The sequence below is a fragment of the Pocillopora verrucosa genome, chromosome 13, assembly GCF_036669915.1.
Source record: "Pocillopora verrucosa isolate sample1 chromosome 13, ASM3666991v2, whole genome shotgun sequence".
Taxonomy (NCBI): Eukaryota; Metazoa; Cnidaria; class Anthozoa; order Scleractinia; family Pocilloporidae; genus Pocillopora; species Pocillopora verrucosa.
In genome coordinates this window covers 5759952-5784813 of record NC_089324.1, presented here as the reverse complement: position 1 = coordinate 5784813, position 24862 = coordinate 5759952, and the positions used below count along the sequence as shown (strand labels likewise).

The 24862-nt window shown below is 38.0% G+C and overlaps 1 protein-coding gene and 1 pseudogene across 1 annotated transcript; one reads left to right on the top strand and one right to left on the bottom strand.

Annotated features, from left to right (window-relative positions):
- The first annotated feature begins 1622 nt into the window (after positions 1 to 1622).
- Positions 1623 to 2680, top strand: LOC131789616 (histidine N-acetyltransferase-like). Its single transcript, XM_059106775.2, has one exon. The coding sequence runs from the start codon at positions 1657 to 1659 to the stop codon at positions 2590 to 2592; it is 936 nt and encodes a 311-aa protein (XP_058962758.2). The 5' UTR covers positions 1623 to 1656; the 3' UTR covers positions 2593 to 2680.
- Positions 2681 to 4181: 1501 nt separating this feature from the next.
- On the bottom strand, positions 4182 to 23797 carry LOC131789628 (uncharacterized; annotated as a pseudogene).
- Positions 23798 to 24862: the final 1065 nt, after the last annotated feature.

The following is a 24862-nucleotide window of genomic DNA, read 5'->3' as shown; positions in this document are numbered from 1 at the left end:
AGATTTCGTCATAAATACAGCTTACCCGCTTTGCAGCCCGGCTTCATGGCCCACTTCAGAATTTTTCTAATAACCAAATTGGTGAAATCCATGATAACCTCAACAACTAGCTGGGTATTGCCTTCGAAAAGTAGGCGGCATCCATCGTGAATCGTGGTATCAAAACAAATGTCGGAATTGGCCACATTTCGCAGTGAATCACCCATTTAACATCGCTACAGAGTTGAATTTTTTCCAAAATCAGAATATAAACTCTCCATGTCTAGAAGCTGAGAGGGAAATGAAGGTTTTAGGCTTCTGAAGTGAAGAAATAATCGCTTACATTTAGTTCACGACGATCCAGTTCGATGTTACACTGTTCTCACAAAGGTCCGCACATAAGAGAAGACCGCTAATAGCTTGTGCCGTACACTTTGCCGTATGGTTTTGTTTTGTATCCCAATTTACATCCCAATGTAATATCTGGGGAGAAAAATTTTGGATGAAAAGAATAAATACTTTTACTTGGAGTTTGATATCATATAAGTAATAAATCAATTTCAAATATCCTGAGCTTGCTTCCCTCGGTCCCGCGTCGATTGTGTTCATAGATCAGCAACCTGTCAATAACCGGAGAAATCGGCTACCAATGTGGTAAAAACTTTGACACATGCTGCTACTGAAACAACGATTAGTGACCGCAAAAGTAACATATTGTAATATTGTCAATTCAACATAAACAAAAATCTTCATACAGGGTAAATATTCATTTGTGTTGGCATCAATTATAGCGTGACTAGCTCATGATATAAACGGGATAGGGGAAAACGCAACGTAAAACCCAAGCGTAACATAATAACCAAAATAGCTTATTGGTCTTACAAAATCATAAACAAACAAGGAAAGAGTGTAACGTTAGATTTTTTTGCAAATTGTAGTGATTTATGCCTCGATATGCCAATAAACGGTGGCGACAAGTAGGCAAACCATGTATATTTCAAAGTCGCTAGCAAGTAAATTTTGCCGGACTTTGAGTTCGTCTCACGATAGAGCAACACAAATACACAAGGAAATATTTACAGTAACTTTATAAACATCCTTTGTCTTTTAAAAGCGAGAGGCTCATTAGGTTCTGTCATATCGGTCATTGTTAAAACTGTCTTTGTTTTGATGCTGCTTTTCGACATAGAAAAAGTATGTCGGACAAAAATATTCACCAAAAAATAAACATTTCTTTGATGATTAAGAAATCTAGCCAATTGGGATTAATTCACAAACTAAAAATAGCTTGAAACGTAAACATAACTAACTAAGTAATGATAATTATGTCGTGTGCGTGAAAAGTTTCACCCCACAGAATCTTATTACAATGGAAAATTTTGGAGGTTTATTTAACAAAAAAGATGTTCTGGCCGCAGTTTAATCATCAGCAATAATCTTTCGGAAAAAAAGAGACAAACAACAGGCAATCAGATTTTGTGGTACTATCTTAGTTTCATTCCTTCTGGAAAAGCGACTGACGTGCAATAAATGCGTCACTAAACGCAGCTAAACAAAAAGAATAAAGTCGTTTTTGTCATGGTAATGACGCCGCCCCTTTAAGTGCAGTGATACGATCACTCGTTTCCTTGGGAAGACCGACTAACCCTAAAGCTGTGCTACAAAGAGAGATAAGATATGAGTACTGAGCTGATATTCCGCCTTGCTCAAACCAGCGATTTGGACGAGATCCTAATACTATCAGAGGGTGTTTATGATGGCCAAGACTATCTTCCAGTCAGATTTCATAACTGGATGCAAATGGACAACGTCGCGGTGATGTTAGCTCACACGAGCGAAAAACTTGTTGGACTGGTTCAGTGCTCGGTTGTTAACGATGGAAGAACAGCAGTTCGACAGGCCGCCAGGACATTACTGGAGTTTCGTGGTCAGGGTGTTTACAAACGGCTATCAGAAGCAATGAGCGAATTCGTGCGAAGACAATACCCGAATGTACAGCGAGAGATATTCGCATCCACAGCGTGTCCTTCCCCCGCAAGAGAAATCACACAGATGACAATTATTAGGACATCTGCTGTAAATAGGAGTCTTTTGGCGCTCAATTCTCTTAAAGTTAATTTTTCAGATCTGATAGAGCCTTGTACGAAAGAGTACCTCTGTGACACAATCTTTTCAAGCCCTGTTGCGCAGAAATTGTTCCCCGATAACTCCATTGTGCTTGACTGGATTCCCATGGAGGCTTCGCGATCAAACATCGATCATTTCCAACATGAAATCGGTCAAGATTTTTATTTCGCTGTCGACAAATGTGGCGAAGATGGTATTCACAGATCTGTCAGTTTTGGCGCTCTGACACCAAGGGTAGGATGCATTGATTGGACTGTCACTATTTATACGAGTGATCCAAGCCTATACGAAGCTCAAGTTATTCATCAACTACAGCATGCGTTCAATGTTATTGAAGGCGAGTTCTTTATTTCTTTCACCCAAGGCAAAAGTTTGTCAAATCGAGGGAGAAGACTTCTTAGAGAATGTTTGCCTCAAGTAGAATTTGACAAAGCATGGTCCACTTTCTTCCTCTGTGAAAATGTGATTCAATCCCAAGGAGCATAAACGATATGAATAGCCCTTGTTTGAAAGCAAGTTGTATGTGATTTGAAGTAATTAAGCAAGACGAAAATGCCTGCTAAATTTATAACTTATTAAGCTAGTCTCTTCATTCAGTCTTTATATATTGGGCCCAGTTGTTCACCGGGTTGATAACACTAACCGACAGATTAATAATTGTGTTAATATATGACTTTCATATATTCGTAACCGATTAATAATTGTGTCAACAATTCGCACTGCCCTTTCCACTGGATAGCTTTATCCGGTTATCCTAAGAGCAACTCCGGCCTGTAGTGTTATAGTATAACCGAAGATGAAATCGAAATAAAACTGGTGACGTTGACGTTCTAGACGAAGCCAAATCAATTGTTGTTTAAAACTGAAAATAAATCATTTTTAAGGCTCAACTTCAACTAATATCTTTAGATCGCTCGGTGCAGTTTTCCACTGAGCGTCGAAGGCAACACGGGATTGCAATGTCTTTTCTTTAATTCATTCAGCGATTGGTTTAAAATACTCTTGCCACCCTCTCGACCACTTTTATGGAAAAAAAAAAACAACAACAAAACAAAACAAACAAATTTTGTACTGCCGTTTCCCTGCTCCAAGCCGTTCTCTCGATGCAGTTGTTTCTCCCCTAAGTTCTTTTAAGGTCCTTGCAATATTTCCCTCAAATTTTTTCTAATTTCTGATTCCTTTGGTTTGGATTTTGAAGGCAATTAAGTTACAATTGTCCCCTTATGAATCCATTTCGCCGGTTCATAATAATCAATTAGTTACGAAATCTCTCCATTAATCATATTCCTTATTCTTTTACGACTATTGCAGCCGAACCTTGAATCGGGTATACTTGGGTACTTGGAATCAAACGAAAACAAAAAAAAAGACAAATACCTGAAAGCTTTTTAGGGACTGCAGTAATCATGAATACACGACTTGACGTCAACTGAAAAGAGACGATACCTTTGATTGTTTCACGGAGAGCATCTCATATAGAGATGCAGGTGCTTGCAATATTCTACCTGGTGGTTTAACTGTCAGTTAGTAGTTTTAACAACCGTTTTTTACTTTTTTTATTGGCACATTTTAAGTCGAGAACATTTTTTAAATGAAAAATCGAAGCTGTTTATCATATCGTGATTAACATTTGAGCTATTTCTAAGTTATCGAGAGATGTTATTCCCACATGAATGATTGACTCTCAGAACATCGAAATTTTTCCTTCATTGCTCTATTACTGAGCCATAGAGAATTCGTTGGTGAAACAGGGAAAAGACTTCGTTCATATATGACAAACAACCTGCTTATTGCTAAGATAAGCGATGTCCAAAGCGTCATGCAAGTAAATAGTTTGAAAACGATTAACATCTCTTTTTATGGCTAAAAGATCGAGCTCCTAGAATTCAACATCTTTCCCAATATATTCAATAACTATATGGACAATGGGGTGTTTTATCTCTGTTATGATCATGGCTATCGATAATTATAGTAGTAATCAACATATCTATAACCTTTGAGTATTTTCCTTTCTAAATGCATTTATCGTCACTCTCTCTGTTTGTACAGAAAAACCAAACAATAGTTATGAAGGCTCAAATCGTACTTGGAACACTTAATGGAGCTGGGTAACCTGTGGAGCCATTAGATAATCCATGCCATGGTATATCTTCATACTTGAATCTTTGGACATTTGGAAGAGCAGTTAATACTGCATAAAGGCAAATTAAAATATGGCAATTCATTGATTTTATTTTCATAGGCATTCAATGTATAAAGGACTACTTAACGGAATGTAATTTTCAAGAGTCGACCGCAACGATCAACGTAAAAATTCCATTACGCAATTGATAAGAGAAAAACGACGAACTGAGGAGTGTTAAAAGTTTCTCCAAAAAAATTACATCATAACTCTGAGACGAATGACAATTTCATCGATTTCTTCCTGTGAATATCACTTGATTTTGGCAGCCGTTACAATTCAACTCAACGTTTGGTATCAATCTTTAATTACTTTTATCGGGGCATAACGGCGAATTTAAAAAAAAAAAAAGAAGGTTTTGGGTACACTGATCGACGAACTTTGCTTTAGACTGCTGATGCAAACAAATAAATACCTTTTACGGAATCAATCTGGTCGCTAAAGAAACAAATCAATTCTACAAAAGTTGGGAAATAATACTTGACACTGCCATAAGATAAGTTACTGTAAGTTATCATCAATTGCTTCTGATCCAGCCACGACTCAACAATTTTGACGCAATTGAAAGCTTTCATCCTTTTTGAATGTATGCTTACCAGATGGTAAAAGGAATAACAAACAAATTCCGAGCACAATTTTTCCCTGCTTTCCTGAAAATGGTAGAGGATGGTGTTAACAAAAGTTTCCTTGAAAATACCAGGCGAAAATCACACCACACACAATAAAAGCTTCCAGATTGATTTACCCAAAAGTGGAAATTCTCTAGTGTTAACCCGTTCGTTCCACTCCGGCTCGTTCCAATCCCGTAGCCGTTTTTTACCTTATCGCAAGCAGCACAAGGCTAGGAGTGACTGGTTTTGCACTGTATAAATGTAACCACAAGTCATGTCGGCCGATGACACTAGCATTTCACTATTTCATCTCGACGACATTACGACAGATAACCTAATAAATGATAATGTGACCATATACTCAACCTTTTATTTCCCAGCTTAAAGCCCCTCATTACGACCTTTGAAGACGGAGAGCCAGAGACAACGAGAGCGACATAGATAAAAAAAAATAAGTTCTATTCTTTGAAACAAAGAAAAACTTTGACTCTTCTCCTTGCTCGTACTTGATTTTCGTGCAAAGAAATTTAGGTCAACGTAAGCATGCCATGGAAATATTTCCTGATCATACTTAAACACTGCAGTCAGGTAACAAGTTTGGAAGGATTTGATATTATCCAACTGAAAATCCGAGTCGCGGAAGAGTCCTTTTTTCCTACTCCTTTTTTCCTTAGTGATCCAGTCCTAACCAAAAACTGAGTCAGATAGATATAAAGAATCTTTATTCAAACTCGATAATAATAAAACTAAACGAGTGTGGGGCCGTGATTCTAATTAGTAAACAAATTCAATTAAGAATTACAACATTTAAAATATGTATCTTAATGAATGATTGAAATTTATTGAACGTAGATATTTCCTAAATATCCAGGAATGTTTTCCTTCGTTGCTTTCACAAAGTGAAGCCTCAAAAAGAAAAATTACCGAAAAGCCTCAAAAAAACGTAAATTCAATCACGAGAATATTCCTTGAATACCTGAATGTATAGTCGCCCGGCAAGAAAGATAGATGACTATGAAGAATATCAAGTAGACAGCCCGAGAAAGAACCGAGGGCACTGAATTAAGAAAGCTAAATTATTCCAAACTTAAAATACAATGACATGTAAATATAAGTATCTGAACAGGTGCATGTTGTCTTTCAGTAGTATTTTTATCTAATAGCTGGAGTGAACCCTCAAGCTTCTTTAATTAAGATAGGCTTCAAAGATTTCGACGATCCTCAGCTGAGTTAGTTTGTCCTATGGTTGACGAGTGTTCCTTCAGAAAGAAAGAAACAGTTTTGCATTCAACAATTTATCCGTACATAGCCACCTCGTATAAGCAAAATAGGCCTACATAAACACAAGACATGATAATCTCTTGATAAACATTTCTTATAAAAGCGAAACCTGGTACAAAATTCTTTATTGACCAAGCTTGTACGGTCAAAAAGGCATGATGTTAACTTCGGTCTTTCACTGCGTTTTTAAGGACCTCAACTTCGTCTCGGTCCATTAAAATGTAACAAAAACTTAAAGAACTCGTCCAATATACAACCATCTTGACTACACACTTGGTCAGTTGTGCATATTTTTTTTTCAACAATTTTTAAAGTCTGCCTTCGCATTTCCTTTTTCGGTTTCGTGTCTTCTCTCTATCTCAATCTTTTTTTCTATCAACTCTATCTTAAACCGTTAAGTCTAGACCTTTAAAGGCAAAAACATGCAAAAACTCTTGTACGTTTTCTATTTTTCAAAAGTTATGACTGTTTAAATCAGCACATGTACGAGCACTTGCGATTTTTTCGCCTACACCAAAATCGAATCACTGGAGCAGATTTCGTCATAAATACAGCTTACCCGCTTTGCAGCCCGGCTTCATGGCCCACTTCAGAATTTTTCTAATAACCAAATTGGTGAAATCCATGATAACCTCAACAACTAGCTGGGTATTGCCTTCGAAAAGTAGGCGGCATCCATCGTGAATCGTGGTATCAAAACAAATGTCGGAATTGGCCACATTTCGCAGTGAATCACCCATTTAACATCGCTACAGAGTTGAATTTTTTCCAAAATCAGAATATAAACTCTCCATGTCTGGAAGCTGAGAGGTAAATGAAGGTTTTAGGCTTCTGAAGTGTAGAAATAATCGCTTAAATTTAGTTCACGACGATCCAGTTCGATGTTATACTGTTCTCACAAAGGTCCGCACATAAGAGAAGACCGCTAATAGCTTGTGCCGTACGCTGTGCCCTATGGTTTTGTTTTGTATCCCAATTTACATCCCAATGTAATATCTGGGGAGAAAAATTTTGGATGAAAAGAATAAATACTTTTACCTGGAGTTTGATATCATATAATTAATAAATCAATTTCAAATATCCTGAGCTTGCTTCCCTCGGTCCCGCGTCGATTGTGTTCATAGATCAGCAACCTGTCAATAACCGGAGAAATCGGCTACCAATGTGGTAAAAACTTTGACACATGCTGCTACTGAAACAACGATTAGTGACCGCAAAAGTAACATATTGTAATATTGTCAATTCAACATAAACAAAAATCTTCATACAGGGTAAATATTCATTTGTGTTGGCATCAATTATTGCGTGACTAGCTCATGATATAAGTGGGATAGGGAAAACACAACGTAAAACCTGGGCTCCTGGCAAAAAGTAATACCCAAGCGTAACATAATAACCAAAACAGCTTATTGGTCTTCTAAAATCATAAACAAACAAGGAAAGAGTGTTACGTTAGATTTTTTTGCAAATTGTAGTGATTTATGCCTCGATATGCCAATAAACGGAAGCGAAAGTAGGCAAACCATGTATATTTCAAAGTCGCTAGCAAGTAAATTTTGCCGGACTTTGAGTTCGTCTCACGATAGAACTACACAAAGACACAAGGAAATATTTACAGTAACTTTATAAACATCCTTTGTCTTTTAAAAGCGTGAAGCTCATTAGGTTCTGTCATATCGGTCATTGTTAAAACTGTCTTTGTTTTGATGCTGCTTTTCGACATAGAAAAAGTATGTCGGACAAAAATATTCACCAAAAAATAAACATTTTTTTTTTGCCAGCTTCAATAATGACAGGGGGTTAAGTTTAGATGATAAAAAAAAGGATTATGTTGATAAAAGTACCGGAGGTGTAGTAAATTCGTTACATGAGGTCACACAACTCGGGTAATATTCAGGGTGAAAATTTCATAATTGAGCGGTCGAACGAAGAAAATAGTTTGTCGAAAAACGAAAATATATTTTCACAAAAAAACTACACCACAATTATCAGGACATATTGGGCTACAAAATATGAAATAAGGAGAGAAAACGAATTTTGGGCGACTTGCCACAATATTTCAAATTTCTTCGATGGATGCTGACATCCTCTCTTAACATAGATACTTGATTTAATTATCCTGGTGATAGAGAGACTCAATATACAGAATATTATGAAGCAAATGGCGCCGGAGAATTGACAGATGATTAAGAAATCTAAGCAGTTGGAATTAATTCACAAACTAAAAACAGCTTGAAATGTAAACATAACTAAGTAAGTAATGATAATTATGTCGCATGTGTAAAAAGTTTCAGCCCACGGAATCTTATTACAATGGAAAATTTTGGAGGTTTATTTAACAAAAAAGATGCTCTGGCTGCAGTTTAATCAACAGCAATAATCTATCGGAAAAAAAAGAGACAAACAACAGGCAATCAGATCTTGTGATACTATCTATCGAAGGCTCGGTTTATTCCTTTGGGCATTGCTTTCGGTGGCTGCCGAAAACGTGTCGAATGATTTCGGTTTTATTCGTTTCGAAAAAGGTGAGATATTTTGGAAGAAGACCAAAGGAACTGCGGAAGGTACTTCAAAAGACTTGGACAACAGTGTAATTAAGTTAACTTGCGCGAACAGACTTGTGATCTTGTATCCTTTTGTTTACATTGTCTTGAGATGAATGAACTCGAGATCGATAAACTGCAATCATTTGAATGGATTTAGTTTCTATTCACGGTGTATTTTTAGCCTTAATATGTTTTTAGGATTAAAGAGCGTCGCAAAAGATTTAAAAATGGATCTTGGACGAGATGTTTTAATCACTGCGAAGAGCAAAAGCGAAAATAGTTTATCATTTCGAGCGCCGATCGTTTTGTTTTGATCCGAATGAGTGCACTTGAATTAAACTACTTCTTTATTATGTAAATATTGCGTGTCATAAATAGTGCTCGTGTTCGTGCGCTGGCGGTTCAATCTTTCACAACTTTCGTCTTGTTCGAATGAACTTGTTGTGATCTGACCGTGTTGTTTATTGTCGCGATGGAGTTTAGTGTTGGCGATTCTGTCGAAGCTGTCGATCAGTTAGGAATTTGGACAAAAGCGAAAGTTGTCAGCAAATCGGACAACGCAATTGTTGTAAATTTTCCTCCGTGGAGAGCCGAGTGGGATCGGGAGATCATTGCCCCGTCCGAGATAAGTGCTTGGGTTTGATCCGAGGTTGATGTCTCTGACAGGTTGCCCAACACACCGGAATGCGTAGCACTTATTACTGGGATACCTTTTTTTTTTTTTTTTTTTTTTTTTTCCTCCGCCACAAAATGGAAAAATTGCGCAATAGTACCCAGAGGTCACTGGGCCCTCAACACCATGACAACTAACTGTGATCCAATGAGGTGTTCACATACTGATCACGCGTGTTATCCCTCGACACCATGACAACTAACTGTGATCCAATGAGGTGTTCACATGCTGATCACGCGTGTTATCTTGATGATGATTGACGCTGTCATGCACAGACAGGGCCGGGTCACATGACGAACACGAGATTTTGCTCGTGAAACTCTTTGGTCAGTTGTTTTGCATTTCAACGTATTTGGATTGCGATCTCCTGGAGCATTATAGCGCAAACGCGCAAAATGCTTACAGACGCATTTACAAGTCGTATTAATCGCGGCTAATCCACACTGAAAGATGTGGAGTCGCGAACGCTTGAAAGCCATGAAAGCCTTGAATGCCTTGTATGCTAAGTATGCCAATGTCTTAGTTGAAAAACGTTCACTTGTTGTAAAAAGCAAAATCTGAAATCTGAAACCAAACTGCATATACTCTATACAATCTATTGAACAACGCTACTACCGTGAGACTGAAGAACATTACTATATGGGATGCAAACTGCTTGTGAAGAAAGACGACATGTTGGATTCACTTGATGGCAAGGAACGTAGCTAGATAACAGTACGATGGTATTAATTTCACGATCAGAAAGGTGAATCTTATGTTTGTTTTCATTGTAGTTGTATGGATATTCTTTTTTAATAAATACGTGACCCTGTGTTTTTTTGTGTATAATGTTGTTATGTTAAATATTGTTTACGCAATTGTCTTGTAACAAGACGCCTGTTGAGCGTTCACTCCGGCCATTTTAGGGGTGGATGTTTGGGTGGGGGGGGGGGGGATTGATTCTTAAACAATGTGTGTATATATGACAATAAACAATGAGCTGTTGGAGTATTATCAGATTTGTGTTGGAATTTGAGGGTTTTTTGTCCTGTTGGGTCTTTAGGGACTTGTAAAAAAGTATTGGGGGTGCGGTGGAGGAAAAGGGGGGTGTATCAGCAAGTTTTGAACCTTCGCAAAGGGGTGGGGCATCCCTTCGTTGAGCCCCAGTTGGGGGTGGGTGATGATAGTGTTTTGACTGGAAATTTCTCTCAGAAGGCTGGAATTGCTATTTCAAACAGCTCCCATGTCCCCGGAGCCCCCTGGAGCCCCCCCCCCCCCTTACACGTAATTTTGACAGCAAGTGGCGAGTGTCTTTAATTATATGTAATGCAATAAAAAATCTAAAATTTGTATTTGCTTTAGATGTTTTGACACTGCAGAAGTAATTGACTTCTTGTCATTGTATATTAGACTACATAAAGACATGGCTGCACATTGCTGTCCAGCATTTTGACCAAACACTGCAACATTACCTTGACAATATGGTGCATGAAGTGTTTGAGAGGGAACAACAGAGACAGGGCCTGGATTTTTTTCTATATCTCTGCAAAGGAGTGATTGGCAATAGTTTACCCTATGATTCAAATTCTTATAAACACGTGATTCTTTTAAAATATCTTTACTTACTTCCTTTGGAAATCTACAATTTTCCTTAACCTTAAACTTCAGGTTAGTAGTCTTATGGTTTCTTCTGCGTGATGCTATAGCAAAGTGAGATGCGAAAACTCGCTTTTTTCTTGGTTTAACCTTGTGTCCAGATCTCCACTGAAACATATGGGTGTTATAACTAAAATCAACAGTTGGACGAGCACTTCTAAATGTAATATAAATATGAATTCGAGATGACCGCGGTATATTTTTGATGATGTGTTTTTTCACTAGCCTCCTTATTTTCCTGCTTTTTTTAAAAACACGAGTGAGCCGTTTCACTGGAATTCTGCTTGGTTCACGATCACGTCGAACTGTATGGCAGCTAGCCTTGACACAATGACAATGGATAAACTCGGCATATCGAGATCTACAGCCCTCTATTGAAATAGATTTGTCTTTGCCAGGTACAGATGTAAATGTAGACTCTGGGCAACAACAATTACGGCCATTATTCACTTCTAAGTTGTTTACATAGGAATTCTGGCATTCAGGTTCTAAGTAGTGCATTTTAGTTTAAGCTTAATCCCGATTCTTGTTCAGGCATTCAGTGTACTTTCGTAAGTTTGGCATTCAAGGTATAAAGGCATTCATTGGCATTCAACCTTTATTTGTTTTCGACGGTGAGAGAATGTTGCAGTGTTTGGAAAAAAGCTACAGCACAACTCAAAATAACAAAGAATACACAAGACAGCTTACCTTTAGCCAGGAATGAACGGCTACGTCCAGTGCCTTTTATTGAACAAACGTGAGCTTGAGCGAATTGAACGAATTGAACAAACGTGAGCTTGAGCACGATACAGAAACACGAGCCTGTCAAATGGAAAAACTCGCCTGCAAAGCGTACTGGGATTACGTCACAATATTGCGCAAGAATGCAGATTTGTGTCGAAAACTACAAATCGAGCCGAATTTATAACTCCTGGAGTAACAAGCGGCCCAAGCTCACGTCTCGAGAAAAAGCCAACGATTAATTCATGAACGCGTCACGCGTTGTGTGACTCGGTGTTAAGTTACGAGAGGAACTGCACGTTATAAGGAATAGTACAGGGAACGAAGTATGGTCGATTTACAACGATACATATTTCGAAATATGAACATTTTTCTCGTAAAATCAATAAAACTTACTCATAACCTGTGTATCCGTTGTATTTTCTGGCGATTTCTGCCGTTTTAAGCTTGCTTTACCATCACTGTTCACATCATCTACTTTTATTACGTTGATAAAATCTGTACAGACATCACACCAACCAACTCGCGCGCAAAGTAGGAAGACTGTATTGAAGGCTTGAAATAATATTGCGATCGATTTAAATCAAGAAATGGGCCAGGAATATTCCACAATAGTTCAAATAATCGTGAAGGCGGATTGCAGAAAAGCGATTGCGTGACGCTCGGTAAGCTGTAAGATGACATGTTATTATATACCAGACGTAAAAACTCTTCAGATTCTTAGTCTGCAATTTGTACCCACTCTGCAGGGTGCAGTCTATATTTTGTATCTGGTCTGCAGCCTGCTGTCTGCATTTTGTACTAACAGGTATCCGTGGCACCAATACAGTTTATTTTTGGTTACATTTATTCGCAAAACACACATAATCTCCCACAAAATACCTGTGAGTGAGGTAATTCGACATTTTCGTTCTTTCCCACATTAATATTCTTCTCTCCTTTTGTAAGAATGTAGACATCACTCACAATGTTTCAAGTAATCCACCCACCCTACAAAAAAGGAACTCTTGCACGCATAGCATGCCTATGTTTTGAAATAGGTGTATGCCCTTGGTCAGACTTGAGCGCACTATTTCAGTATACTAGTCCGACACCCGTAGTATCACTACACTTGATTCCAAGGATCCAGTACCATGCAGGTATCCCAGTTACCCTGCTCACAGGGTCTAGTTTTTTTTTTTTTTTCCTCCGCCACAAAATGGAAAAATTGCGCAATAGTACCCAGTGGTCATTGGGCCCTCAACACCATGACAACTAACAGTGATCCAATGAGGGTGAAGGTGTTCACATGCTGATCACATGTTATCTTGATGATGATTGACGTTGTCATGCACGGACAGGTCCGGGTCACATGACGAGCACGAGATTTTTGCTTAGAAAACTCTTTTGTCGGTCGTTTTGTATTTCAACGTGTTTGGATTACGATCACCTGAAGCATTATAGCGCAAACGCTCGAAATACTTACAGACGCATACACAAGTCGTATTGTTCGCGGCCAATCTACACTAAAAGATGTTATTGTGCGGTAATTTTGGGCCGGATTGAGTCGCGAACTGTGTATCCGTTGTAGTTTCTGGTGATTTCTACCGTTTTAAGCTTGCTTTACCATCACTGTTATTCACATCATCTACTTTTATTACGTTGGTAAAATCTGTACAGACATCACACAAACCAACTCGCGCACAAAGTAAGAAGACTATATTGAAGGCTTGAAATTATATTACGATCGATTTTCATCAAGAAATGGGCCAGGAATTTTCCACAATAGTGTAAATAATCGTGAAGGCTGATCGAGGAAAAGCGATTGCATGACGCTCGGTAAGCTGTAAGATGACATTTTATTATTTACCAGACGTAAAAACTCTTCAGATTCTCAGTCTGCATTTTGTACCCACTCTGCAGTCTCCATATTTTGTATCCGGTCTGCTGTCTGCATTTTGTACTAATAGGTATCTGTGGCACCAATACAGTTTATTTTTGGTTACATTATTCACACAGCACACATAATCTACCACAAAATACCTGTGTGTGAGGTAATTCGACATTTTCGTTCTTTTCCACGTTAATACTCTTCTTTCCTTTTGTAAGAATGTAGACCACAAGTAATCCACCCACCCTACAAAAAATAACTCTTGCATACATAGCATGCCTATGTTTTAAAATAGGTGTATGCCCTTAGCCAGACTTGAGCTCACTATTTCAGTATACTAATCCGACACCCGTAGTATCACTAAACTTGATTCCAAGGATCCAGTACCATGCAGGTATCCCAGTTACCCTGCTCACAGGGTCTAGTTTTTTTTTGTTTGTTTTTTTTTTCCTCCGCCACAAAATGGAAAAATTGCGCAATAGTACCCATAGGTCATTGGGCCCTCAACACCATGGCAACTAACTGTGATCCAATGAGGTGTTCATATGCTGATCACGCGTGCTATCTTGATGATGATTGACGTTGTCATGCACGGACAGGGCCGGGTCACATGACGAACACGAGATTTTTGCCCATAAAACTATTTTGTCAGTCGTTTTGTATTTCAACGTAATTGGATTACGATTATCTGGAGCATTATGGGGCAAACGCTCAAAATACTTATAGACGCATACACAAGTCGTATTGTTCGCGTCCAATCAACACAAAAAGATGTTATTGAGCGGTAATTTTGGATCGGACAGAATCGCGAACGCTTGAAAGCCATGAAAGCATTGAATGCCTTGTATGTCTTGTATGCCAAGTATGCCAATGTCTTAGTTGAAAACGTAAACTCGTTGTAAAAAGCAAAATCTGAAATCTGAAACCAAACTGCATATACTCTATGCAATCTATTGAACAACACTTCTACCGTGAGACTGAAGAACAAAATTCAAATGGATGCAAACTGCTAGTGAAGAAAGACGCCATGTTGGATTCACTTGATGCCAGGGAACGTAGCTACGATAATAGTGCGAATGGTATTAATTTCACGATCAGAAAGGTGAATCTTATGTTTATTTTCATTGTAGTTGTATGGATATTCTTTTTTAATAAATACATGATCCAAAATCCCGTGTTTTTTGTGTATGTTATTATGTCAAGTATTGTTTACGCAATTGTCTTGTCACAGGCGACCCAAGGTCACGTTTCGAGAAAGAGCCAACGATTAATGGAAAGCACTATATAACATCGTCCTAAACCAGATGAGCCCACGACATATCAGCGGCATCTTGTATGAGTATCCGCAGTTTACAATGTGACTTCCGCTTTTTCTTGTTGACGCGTACTCACAGTGTACTCGAGTGTTTGGAAGTTCGCGTAGTGCGTCTGAGCCAGTTTCTGCCAGATTTGAACAGAAAAACAGGTCCTTTGTTGGACTGTAATGATACTTTGATGGCGCTGTTAACGAAATGTTTGGCCGGTTCGTAAGTTGTCAACCTGGTTTCGGTCGATCTGATTGATTGGCAACACCTCTTGAAAATCCTACACACCATCGACCTAAGCCTCATAGCTGCCAAGTGAGCAGAAGAACAATGACATCAAAATACTCGAGAAAGATAAGTATCAATTTTAATTGCATTTGTGTTAAACTTATATGTACAGAAATTTCTGAAGAGGTACTTAATCAGAAGTTTATCTCATGATAAGCCTTCAAACTTGTATTAAATAAATTGATGTACATATTTCACAATTTTAAGATGATTGTGTGATGACAATACACCGACGGTCAACATTCGAATATTCAGCTTGAGCTTCCTCCTAAATGTTAAGTATTTCAATTTGAACTTGTAGAATACAACCTATGGATTAAATGTGGGTCATTAAGTATCATCCATGAAATTCTTACAGGCAATTTTCATCATGATATTAAAGCACCCCAAACTCAAGAACAAGGAAAAATAAGTAACGCAGAAAACTGAGTTAGGCAGAAAACTGACGGAGAAATTCATAGTTTTCATAATTTTGAATTCATTCATAATTTTGAGTTACAAATCATTCAGACCATAGCCACATATAGACTTTTAGATTGTCACTGCTTTTCTTTTGGTGATTGCATGATATGGTACCCGTCTTGTCGTTCTTGGGAAAGGAACCATATCATGCAAGTCCAGGCAGTTGATGTAGTGTTTGCGCATTTTGTCTTGGTCATATGACTGCGCTGTGGGGTCTAGGCCATGGGTTTACGGTTAGATCGCTCCATGGTTAGATCGCTCCAAGTCAGATCGCTCCATACCGAAGTCAGATCGCTCCACTCGAAAGTTAGTTCGCTCCATCAAATAAGTTACTTCGCTCCATACATAAGTTACTTCGCTCCATGAAGAAAACTAACGTGGAAGGTTGATAAAAGACATAAGGATAAGGGAAATTTCATCATTTATTACACACTGAAACACTTATTTCATCATTGGTAATTCGCTTTGGTGGGTTCAAGTGAACGAATCGTCGATCACTTTATATTTCAGCAACTTGATCGCAAGCAACATCATCAACTATAAACTACAAAGATCAGAAGTAAGTTAGGTTATTAGTTTTCTACGTTCATTACACACTGAAACACTTGTTCCAACATCGGTAGTTCGACCGATCGCAAGACGCAATACACATCATCAGAAGTAGATCAGAAGTAAGTTAGTGTATTAGGTTTCTACATGGAGCGAAGTAACTTATGTATGGAGCGAAATAACTTATTTGATGGAGCGAACTAACTTTCGAGTGGAGCGATCTGACTTCGGTATGGAGCGATCTGACTTGGAGCGATCTAACCATGGAGCGATCTAACCGGATACCTAGGCCATGGCATAAATCTGTAGCAAATGCCAGTGCAAACAAGCCACAGTCATTTGAATTTGTTTGCTTTTGCACTCTTTCATTAGAAAAAGTGACTGTAGAACCAGTATACAATAGCATGCAACATGAATGATCAACGGCAACCGCGCTTACATTTTGATATAAGCTGTCATACACCTTGACAGTTCCAGGACTAGTAGCTATTGTGCTCAGGCAAACCCAGTGTGAGCCAGTGTTTATGATCTGTACAAACTCACTAATGGCTGGAGTGACTAATGCACCCACAATAACAGGGTCCCTTAGACCATCTACAAGAGGGAATTTTTGTTTTAGGAGGATCTGACCAGCATGTATCTCAGAATCACACAGCCATGTTGTCTTGTTTAAAATGTGATCCTTTGAATCTTCATACAGTGTCAGGGTTGAGGTTGGGTCCTCAGGGTCCTGAAGATGCAACCATGAATTTGGATCAGGAGAGCTGTCAGCAATAACTAAGACAGGAATTTGCTGGTTGTATTCTTTTGTAATGCCAGATGATAGGTTAGTAGAAGTTGTATCTTGCATTGAGTCATCACATATACCTGTGTTGATGGAGATAGTTGTGCTTTTGAGTGAGTGAGTGGCATTTTCTTTGATGAAGGGATGAGTATCTTGTTCAGCAGAGGTCTCCTTATTAATGGCTATTGCTTTCAGGGTGTCACTCTTTTTCCCAGGGTCCTGTGGATGCAATCATGACTTTGGATCAGGACAGTTATCATCAGTTAATGAGACAGGAATTAGCTGGTCACATTCTTTTGCAGTAGATAATATGGTAGTGGAAGTTGTCTTTTGCATTTTTGGTTCATCACATCTACCTGAGGTGATGGGGATAGTTGTATTTTGTGGTAAGGGTGTGATATTTTCGTTAAAGAAGGGTTGGGTATCTTGTTCAGATGTGGACGTCATCTTCAGGGTGTCATCCTTTTCTTCTTTTTCTCTTTTAATGAAAACCTCTTTTGGATTATTGGCAAGATTATGACAGATATTGAAACTTTTTTTCTGAGACTGTGGCAGAGTGGCTGGTTTCTTTGGCTGGCAAGGTAACTGAATAGGATGACTGTTTTTTCTTTTAAGTCTCAATCGGAGCGGCAAATGAGCATACTTTTTTTTTTGGCACTGAGGACCTGTTTCAAGTGGTGCCTTTTTCGGTTTTGCCATGATGTTTTTCTTTGGCTGAGTAACCTCCATGAAGATACCATTTTCTGATGGCACAAGGGGACGGAAGTTCCCCAGTGCCTTCTGAAGGTCTTGCTTAAGTGATTCTAGGGCTCCACCATCAGCACAAAGGTAGGTGAGATCTCGAATTTCTTTCAACAACTCTCTGCAACATCTTCCTTCATTCTGCACGCTTACTGACTGTTTGGAGCTCTTCCCAGCAACCTCTGATTTTTTTTCTGAATCTTCATGTGCTACAGGACTCTTTGTACTTAATGTACATTTACTGCTATATTCCGCTGATCCTTTTTCTTTCTCTTTTTGGGTTGAATCCTGCATTATGGTACAGTCAGTGGAGGAACATCCCTCGGAAGATAAAGGTGGAACTACATTCGGATCAATCTGGAAATAGGGGCTTGAACTGTAGTGAGGAGACATTGCTTCCCATCCCCATTCTGGAAAATGTTTGTAGATAGCCACAAAATGCTTGCATGGCCAGTGATGTCTTTGCCAGTCAGGACAAGTGCAGGAAGGCATGTTGCTGCAATCACCAAAGTGCACATGGTATGAAATCTTATTGTCACTTTGGCTTTTAACAAGGAACTGGCCATCTCCTTCTTGAGAGATGTCTTCTTTTGTTATTGATTGTGCATGTGTAAGGCGTTGACAGCAGTGGGTAATAAACTGTCTTGGTCGATTGTGTAACCACCTTGGAAGATGTGAATTGTACTGGCGATAAGCACTTGAGTTACGCATGTTATTTTCAGCATACCTAGGGAAGGAAATTATAATCCAGGTGATGTTATCAACAGAAGGTATGACTTGGTATTTTATTACTGACTAGTTCATACCACACAAGGAATGTGGCACTCATCTGATAAAATAGCCAAATGGGAAGTTATGTTGATTTTATATTACGTCATACATGCATATGTATTGGAAGAAATGATACAATCTTCATAATTTAAGTATCATGTTTTAGTTGCAAGAACATTAGAGAGATTTCTATTTAAATGGTAGTAAGCTTCAATAAGTTTTATTATTTGAATTCAATAGTATTGGGATCAGGAAGACAAATTACAAATAAAACAATATTCTAAATTATGAGTTGCAGTTGTTTGCAGTGCTATTGTTGTTGTTGCTTTTGTTATGCTTTGGTCACCTTGTGTGACCCAGAGTAAGCATGACACCTTTATACATCCTTCTCACTTGTAGAACAAAAACTTTTATATATCTACATTCTCTGAAAACACCTTAGACCTAAAATCATAGTCATGTGATATCAATATATAACAAACTGAGATCTAAGGTCAAGATGAGCTTTTGATTCCTTACCTTCTGTACTCATTTGGCAGAAATTGTGTCACTAAAACTGTGATGACACCACTTAAGGTCTTGTCTCTATTGTCTGCAAGAAATTGGTGCTTATATGTCCTATTCTTTCTTTCCACACCATTGGTAGTGTTCACTTTCACATTGAAGCGGTCCTTCCTGTATGCCCAAACCCAGCGCTGCCAATAGAAACAAAGTGTCCAAGTAAACTTCATGAATATAAACTGCATGTAATCTGATTTTCATCTTGTGGATCTCCTTGTAAGAGCATCTTGGACCCATCTCAGACTCATGCTGAATGATTAATGGCCCAAAATGACATCATCCAAGGGGATGGCCTGTTTGATGTTTAAAGTCAGAGCGACAAGGATTTTAAGTGAACATAATAAGATGTGTGTAATTTTCAAGCCAAAAATCTTGAATTGTTGCTGGATAATTTATAAGGGATAATTCTACAATTATTATAATGTATGCAAGGGATACACTTGCCTGTCTTTCGGGAAGCCATGTTGTGTTCATCCACTTTTGGAGTCTTGTATTGGTCCTCCACAGTTCACTGTCTTGAAGATCTCTAAGTGCTAAATTGAAGTCCCCTTCTGTGGAAGTTCTTGCAAGGTTTCGCAAACTGTTGAGGAGGTTGTCTTTCTTGTCTTTGTTAATGCCATTCTTTGAGTTGTTGATCCACCGTACCCATGCTTGTTCTCGATGGAAATCACAAATATACACAATACAGCCTGGAACAGTTATAAAACTGAGTTGTAAAATCTCTCTGATAAGAGAATACATGCTGCCAACCACTTCAGATAACACAAGGCCTATTGTATGCTAAAAATTAAACTACCAACAAAGGGTGCCTAGCATGACCTGTGAGCCATAGAGTGAAATAATAATACTATTACTACTACTACTACTAAAAATAATACTTATAATGCTAATAATAATAATAATACTAGTAATTTATTACTATCATTATTGTTGTGATAGTAACATTGATTTTTTCCAGGAATCAAAAATACACATTGACCCTTTTGCTTCCAAGATCTCAATGTTAATTATCCTTACCATCATCTACACATTTCTTATTTTTTTAATTGATTCTTAAAGATTTCCAAAACTTTCTAGGACCAGAAGCCTTTTTCCAGGACTTTCCAGTTGTGCAAATGCCAAAATAAAATTCTGGGACTTTCCAGGTTTTCCATGACAAGTATGAACACTGTTGATATTTTCATGAAATTAAAGTAATGATTTTGGAATGTCTGGAGAATTACTGGTAATTGACAATAATTTATTGTCATTATTTTCAGGTTAGTCCTGTAAGAAATAATTTTTTCTTTTTTGGGGGGGGGGGGAGGGGAGGGAAGAACTTATTCCTAATAAGTATTGCCTCTCTATATTTCCCACTTGAAATAAAGAAAATGGTTATAAAATGGTTATTATCAATATTTACCAGTATATGTTTACATGCTTACTTGGAAACAGCCTTTCAATGGCATTGATCTCAGCCTCACTGAAGTCCACCATAAAGAAATCAGGGTTCCATGTTGGGTTCCAGTCCTTAATGAGCTGTAGAGCTTCATCAATGGCATCTGCATTTTCCAGCAGAACCACAAAAGAAGCAACAACACAGTAATCTACATTGGTTTTCACACACAGAAAGAATGTGGGGAGGGCATAGCGTGAAGTTTTGTATGATGCATCCAGTAGGCAAATTTCACCACCATACTTAAAAAGCAGCTCTCTTTGCAACTTCGTCTGGTGAACAAGGAGGAGGATGTTGGATAGATCACCTATACTTATTTTAATTACATCAGTGCTGTCTTCTTCCTTCAGTGACTGTGGTTGTTGGTAGGACTCACTATCACTTGTAAGGCAGTAAGGCCTGAAAAAGAAATTATCATCTGGGCTTTCTTCTTTCCACTTCTTGATTTTTAAGTCAAGGTTTTCTTGATCAATTTGTGAATGTCTGCACACCACTGTGGCACGATATATGTGGTTCCTGACATCCATGGTTGTTGGGAAGAACCGTCTGTTGGTTAGATCTGGAGGCTGTTGGCCTGTGAAAAGTTCCTTCTTTACATAATGATGCAGGTACCGTTGCATTTCAGAAACACAATTAACACCACTTCCGACAAGCTCATGAATTTTTTTAACCAGTGTCTCATCAATAGGCTGAAGTAGCCCAGCAGTCTGATTACACAACAAGAAAGAAAGAATAATTGCTTTATTATTTATTCATTCAAAAAATTACACAACCTCATCCCCAGGTTTTCTTGGTCAACGGTTCAATAACCTGGAGCCAGCTGCTTTTGATGTCATTGGTTCAATATGAGAACATTTTTTCCAAATTTGGTCAACAGCAGCTGGTTATGATGAAATATGTGAGTGGTTTTAACCTTTCAGAAAAAGGGAAATATTTTGAATCAATAATAATGCAAATTATACCAACATTACTATCGGCAGTCCTCTGGTAGGGCTTTTCAGTAATAGTTACAGAATGTTATAATTACAGAGTACTGAACACTGTATTTTTTAAGAAAATCCATTTAAAAAGTCCATGACAGCATTCCATTAAAACAGTGCCAGTGGAAATCCCTCTCCGATAAAATTGTGATATTATAGTCTTGACATTGAGTTTGAGGAATGAGTGCCAGTGTAGCTAAAAGAAGCTCTACATGTAGTACATTTTATTGGTCTTTTGTTGTGATGTATAATCTTTATTCATTCTTTATATATATTCGACATGACAGTGGAAGCAGCACAGTCTACAGTAGACTGATGATCTGTGTGAAGTTAAGTCACCTTAAATTCCCCACCAAACTTCAGTTTCCTGATTCCAAAAAAAATTTAATTGATGGCCAAGTACTTACCCTCCCCATGGGGTGAAATAAGTGATCCGTAGGTTTAGGAAGTAATATGTAAATACACTCCTCTGTAGCTATTGTTTGCTTCTTTTCTGACTCTAGGGATGTTCTCAGAAATTTTGACATTGTCTCCCTTCTACTCTTTGTGTTCTCTGAAATCTAACGATACAATGTTTTAATTAAAATAATATTTGAAAAATTGGTTTCTAAAATATTCACTCTGTTTCCATTACAGGTAAATTTGTTTCAATTCTGCACAACGAAATGTCCAGGTTGTCTTATCATATGTCCACTTCACCTACATGTAACACAAGGCCCATTAGGATTAAGCACCCTTTATTAGGCTAGTGATCATTCATGTTAATGGTAGTGCCCCCTGAACCCTTATTCAATAATTAAAATAAACTGACCTTATTTTCAGGATACTTGATTATTTTCCTTAGGTGGATCTTTGCTGGACACTCACATTTCTTCGTATCCTGTACTATAAAGCGCTGTTTGGTGTTGTTATAGCAGTGATCAGCATTCTCCTTCTGAAACCAAATAGATTTATTGGATTGTTAGATAGAGCAGTCATATGGGAATAGTCAAGTTATCAATAAACTTAGAAGTAATGAAAAGTATCCTTTAAAATAGTACTTGATTCCTACCTTGTAAACTGCAGTCACAGTGGTCCTTTTTTGCGACTTTGCTTATTTTAACAAATAAAATGTGATATGTCCTTTTACTTGCAAGTGGTAAAAAAGAAAACATTATTGCCTGCTATTAGCCCTGAGGGAGAGGTGAGTGCTCACCAACTTGCTTAGAAAAATCATTTGGGACTTACCACCTTGTTAGCTTAAGAGCAAATAGGTGAAGGTAAATCAATAACTATGTAATGCCCTACATATGATATCCTCTTTGGGAGTCCTTAAGTAATAATATCATCTTGTTTACATTCTTATTTAGTTAATTATTATGCATGCTTACATCTTTTTGTAGTCTCTTTTGAGCCTCCTTCCTTTTGAGTGCCTTATTTCTGTCTGGCCCATTTTGGCATTCTAAAACTTTGACCCCCACAATTTGGAATGGGATGCCATCAAAACTTAGTCTGCATCCTGTCATCTCCTGGGAGTCAGCCCATTGTATACGGTGGTTCTTAGCATTTTTATCTGCATTTTCTTTTATGTGAGAAGAGGAACCAAGCTAAGTTAGCAATACGATACATGTACACAAACACATACGTACATATGTACACATGGGTGCTTAAAATGGAGGGCCTGAAAATCTAGCCTGCCCCACCCAGATGTAGCCCAAGGACTGGTGTAATGGATGGGGATGCTGGCAGCTGTATATCAATAGCACTGAGTAGGGTTTTGACACTTTAAGCTTGATCTTAATTAATTAAGCATTTCTTGCCAACTCTTGCTGCAGGCTCACAGTAAATTGACACTTGAAGCTAAGTTGAATTTTAATTACATGTTAATTTTGAAAGTCTAACTGACCAGGGTAAACCGAAGAATAATGATGTGTACATGTATTCTTAAGATATCAATAATTATTGGAAAAAAGTTAAATCCCTTTTTTTATTTTGATTTATCTATATTTCATGTTAATAACACGATCTCACACGCCCCTGGCTTTAAATACCTATAGTGTCTAAATAAAGTTATACTTCACTTTACTTTACTGTCAGTATGGTTTATTTTGTAAATCTTTACATGTGAGCTTACTTACCCAGCCTACTGCAATTTGAAAATCCTCCTGTTTGTTTAAATACAGTGAAGCGTGTCGTCGTAGCTATCTCGTACTGTCTTATGAGTTCGTCAGCGCTACTTTCATCGTTAACATACCCGGAATAAGGGTCAAACTGTACGGTCCATCTTGAAGCCCAAGGTGTACTGTTATCAGCCATGTTTGTTCTTCTACCAAACATTTAGATTTCCCGCCAATATTTACCCGCGAGCCGCAAAACATAAATGCATGAGTGTTAAATATTAACTGGACCACCCCTTGGCAAATATATTTATTAGTAGCAAATAAGATGTTGAACAAAAACCAAGAGATCATGGTCAAATAAAACGTAAAGATAATTTATTACAAACAGAAAAGAACTGTATGTTTGTTCCAATCGAAAGATTTTACAGTGCAAAGTTATGCAAATGATCTTTGACCTGAATCTGCTTTTGGTCGATGATAGCGAGGTCAGAGGATAACATCGACCGAAACTATTAGGCCGGTCATATTTAAGTGTCGATCCTCCTTTTAACGCCTTTATAACAGGCTAGATTTTTTCTTAAATATGTGATCTAGACAGAAATTGGTTTGTACAAGTTATGGGAAGAATACTTTCGCAATAAAATATTGAAGAATACGACGCTTTATCGTCAGTCACACAGGTCACGGTCTCTTGATTCGCCGGAAACGAGCAGAAAAATAGAAGACTCTACGATTCCGCTGACGTGTCATGGGCTCATCTGGTTTGGGACGATGATATGTATTGCCCTAGGGGTGTTGTCAATTAATCAGATCGACCGAAACCAGGTCGACAACTTACGAACCAGCCAAACGTTTCGTTAACAGCGCCATCGATCAAAATGTCATTACACTCCAACAAAAGACCCGCTTTTCTGTTCAAATCTGCCAGAAACTGGCTCAAACGTACTTCCTATTCCATGAGTACACTGTAAAATACGCTTTAACAAGAATAAGCGGAAGTCACATTGTAAACTGCGGATACTCATACAAGATGCCGCTGATATGTCGTGGGCTCATCTGGTTTAGGACGATGTTATATAGTGCTTTCCACGATGAATTCACGAACGCGTCAAGCGTTGTGTGACTCAGAGTAAGTTATTCTAGGAACCGTTGAAAATTTGAACACGTTGTAAGGAATAGTATAGGGAACGAAATATGGTCAATTTACAACGATAAATATTTCGAAATATGAAGATTTTTCTCGAAAAATCAATAAAACTTA

Coding starts and splice junctions, on each gene's coding strand:
- LOC131789616 (XM_059106775.2), top strand. CDS start 1,657: ATGAGTACTGAGCTGATATTCCGCCTTGCTCAAACCAGCGATTTGGAC.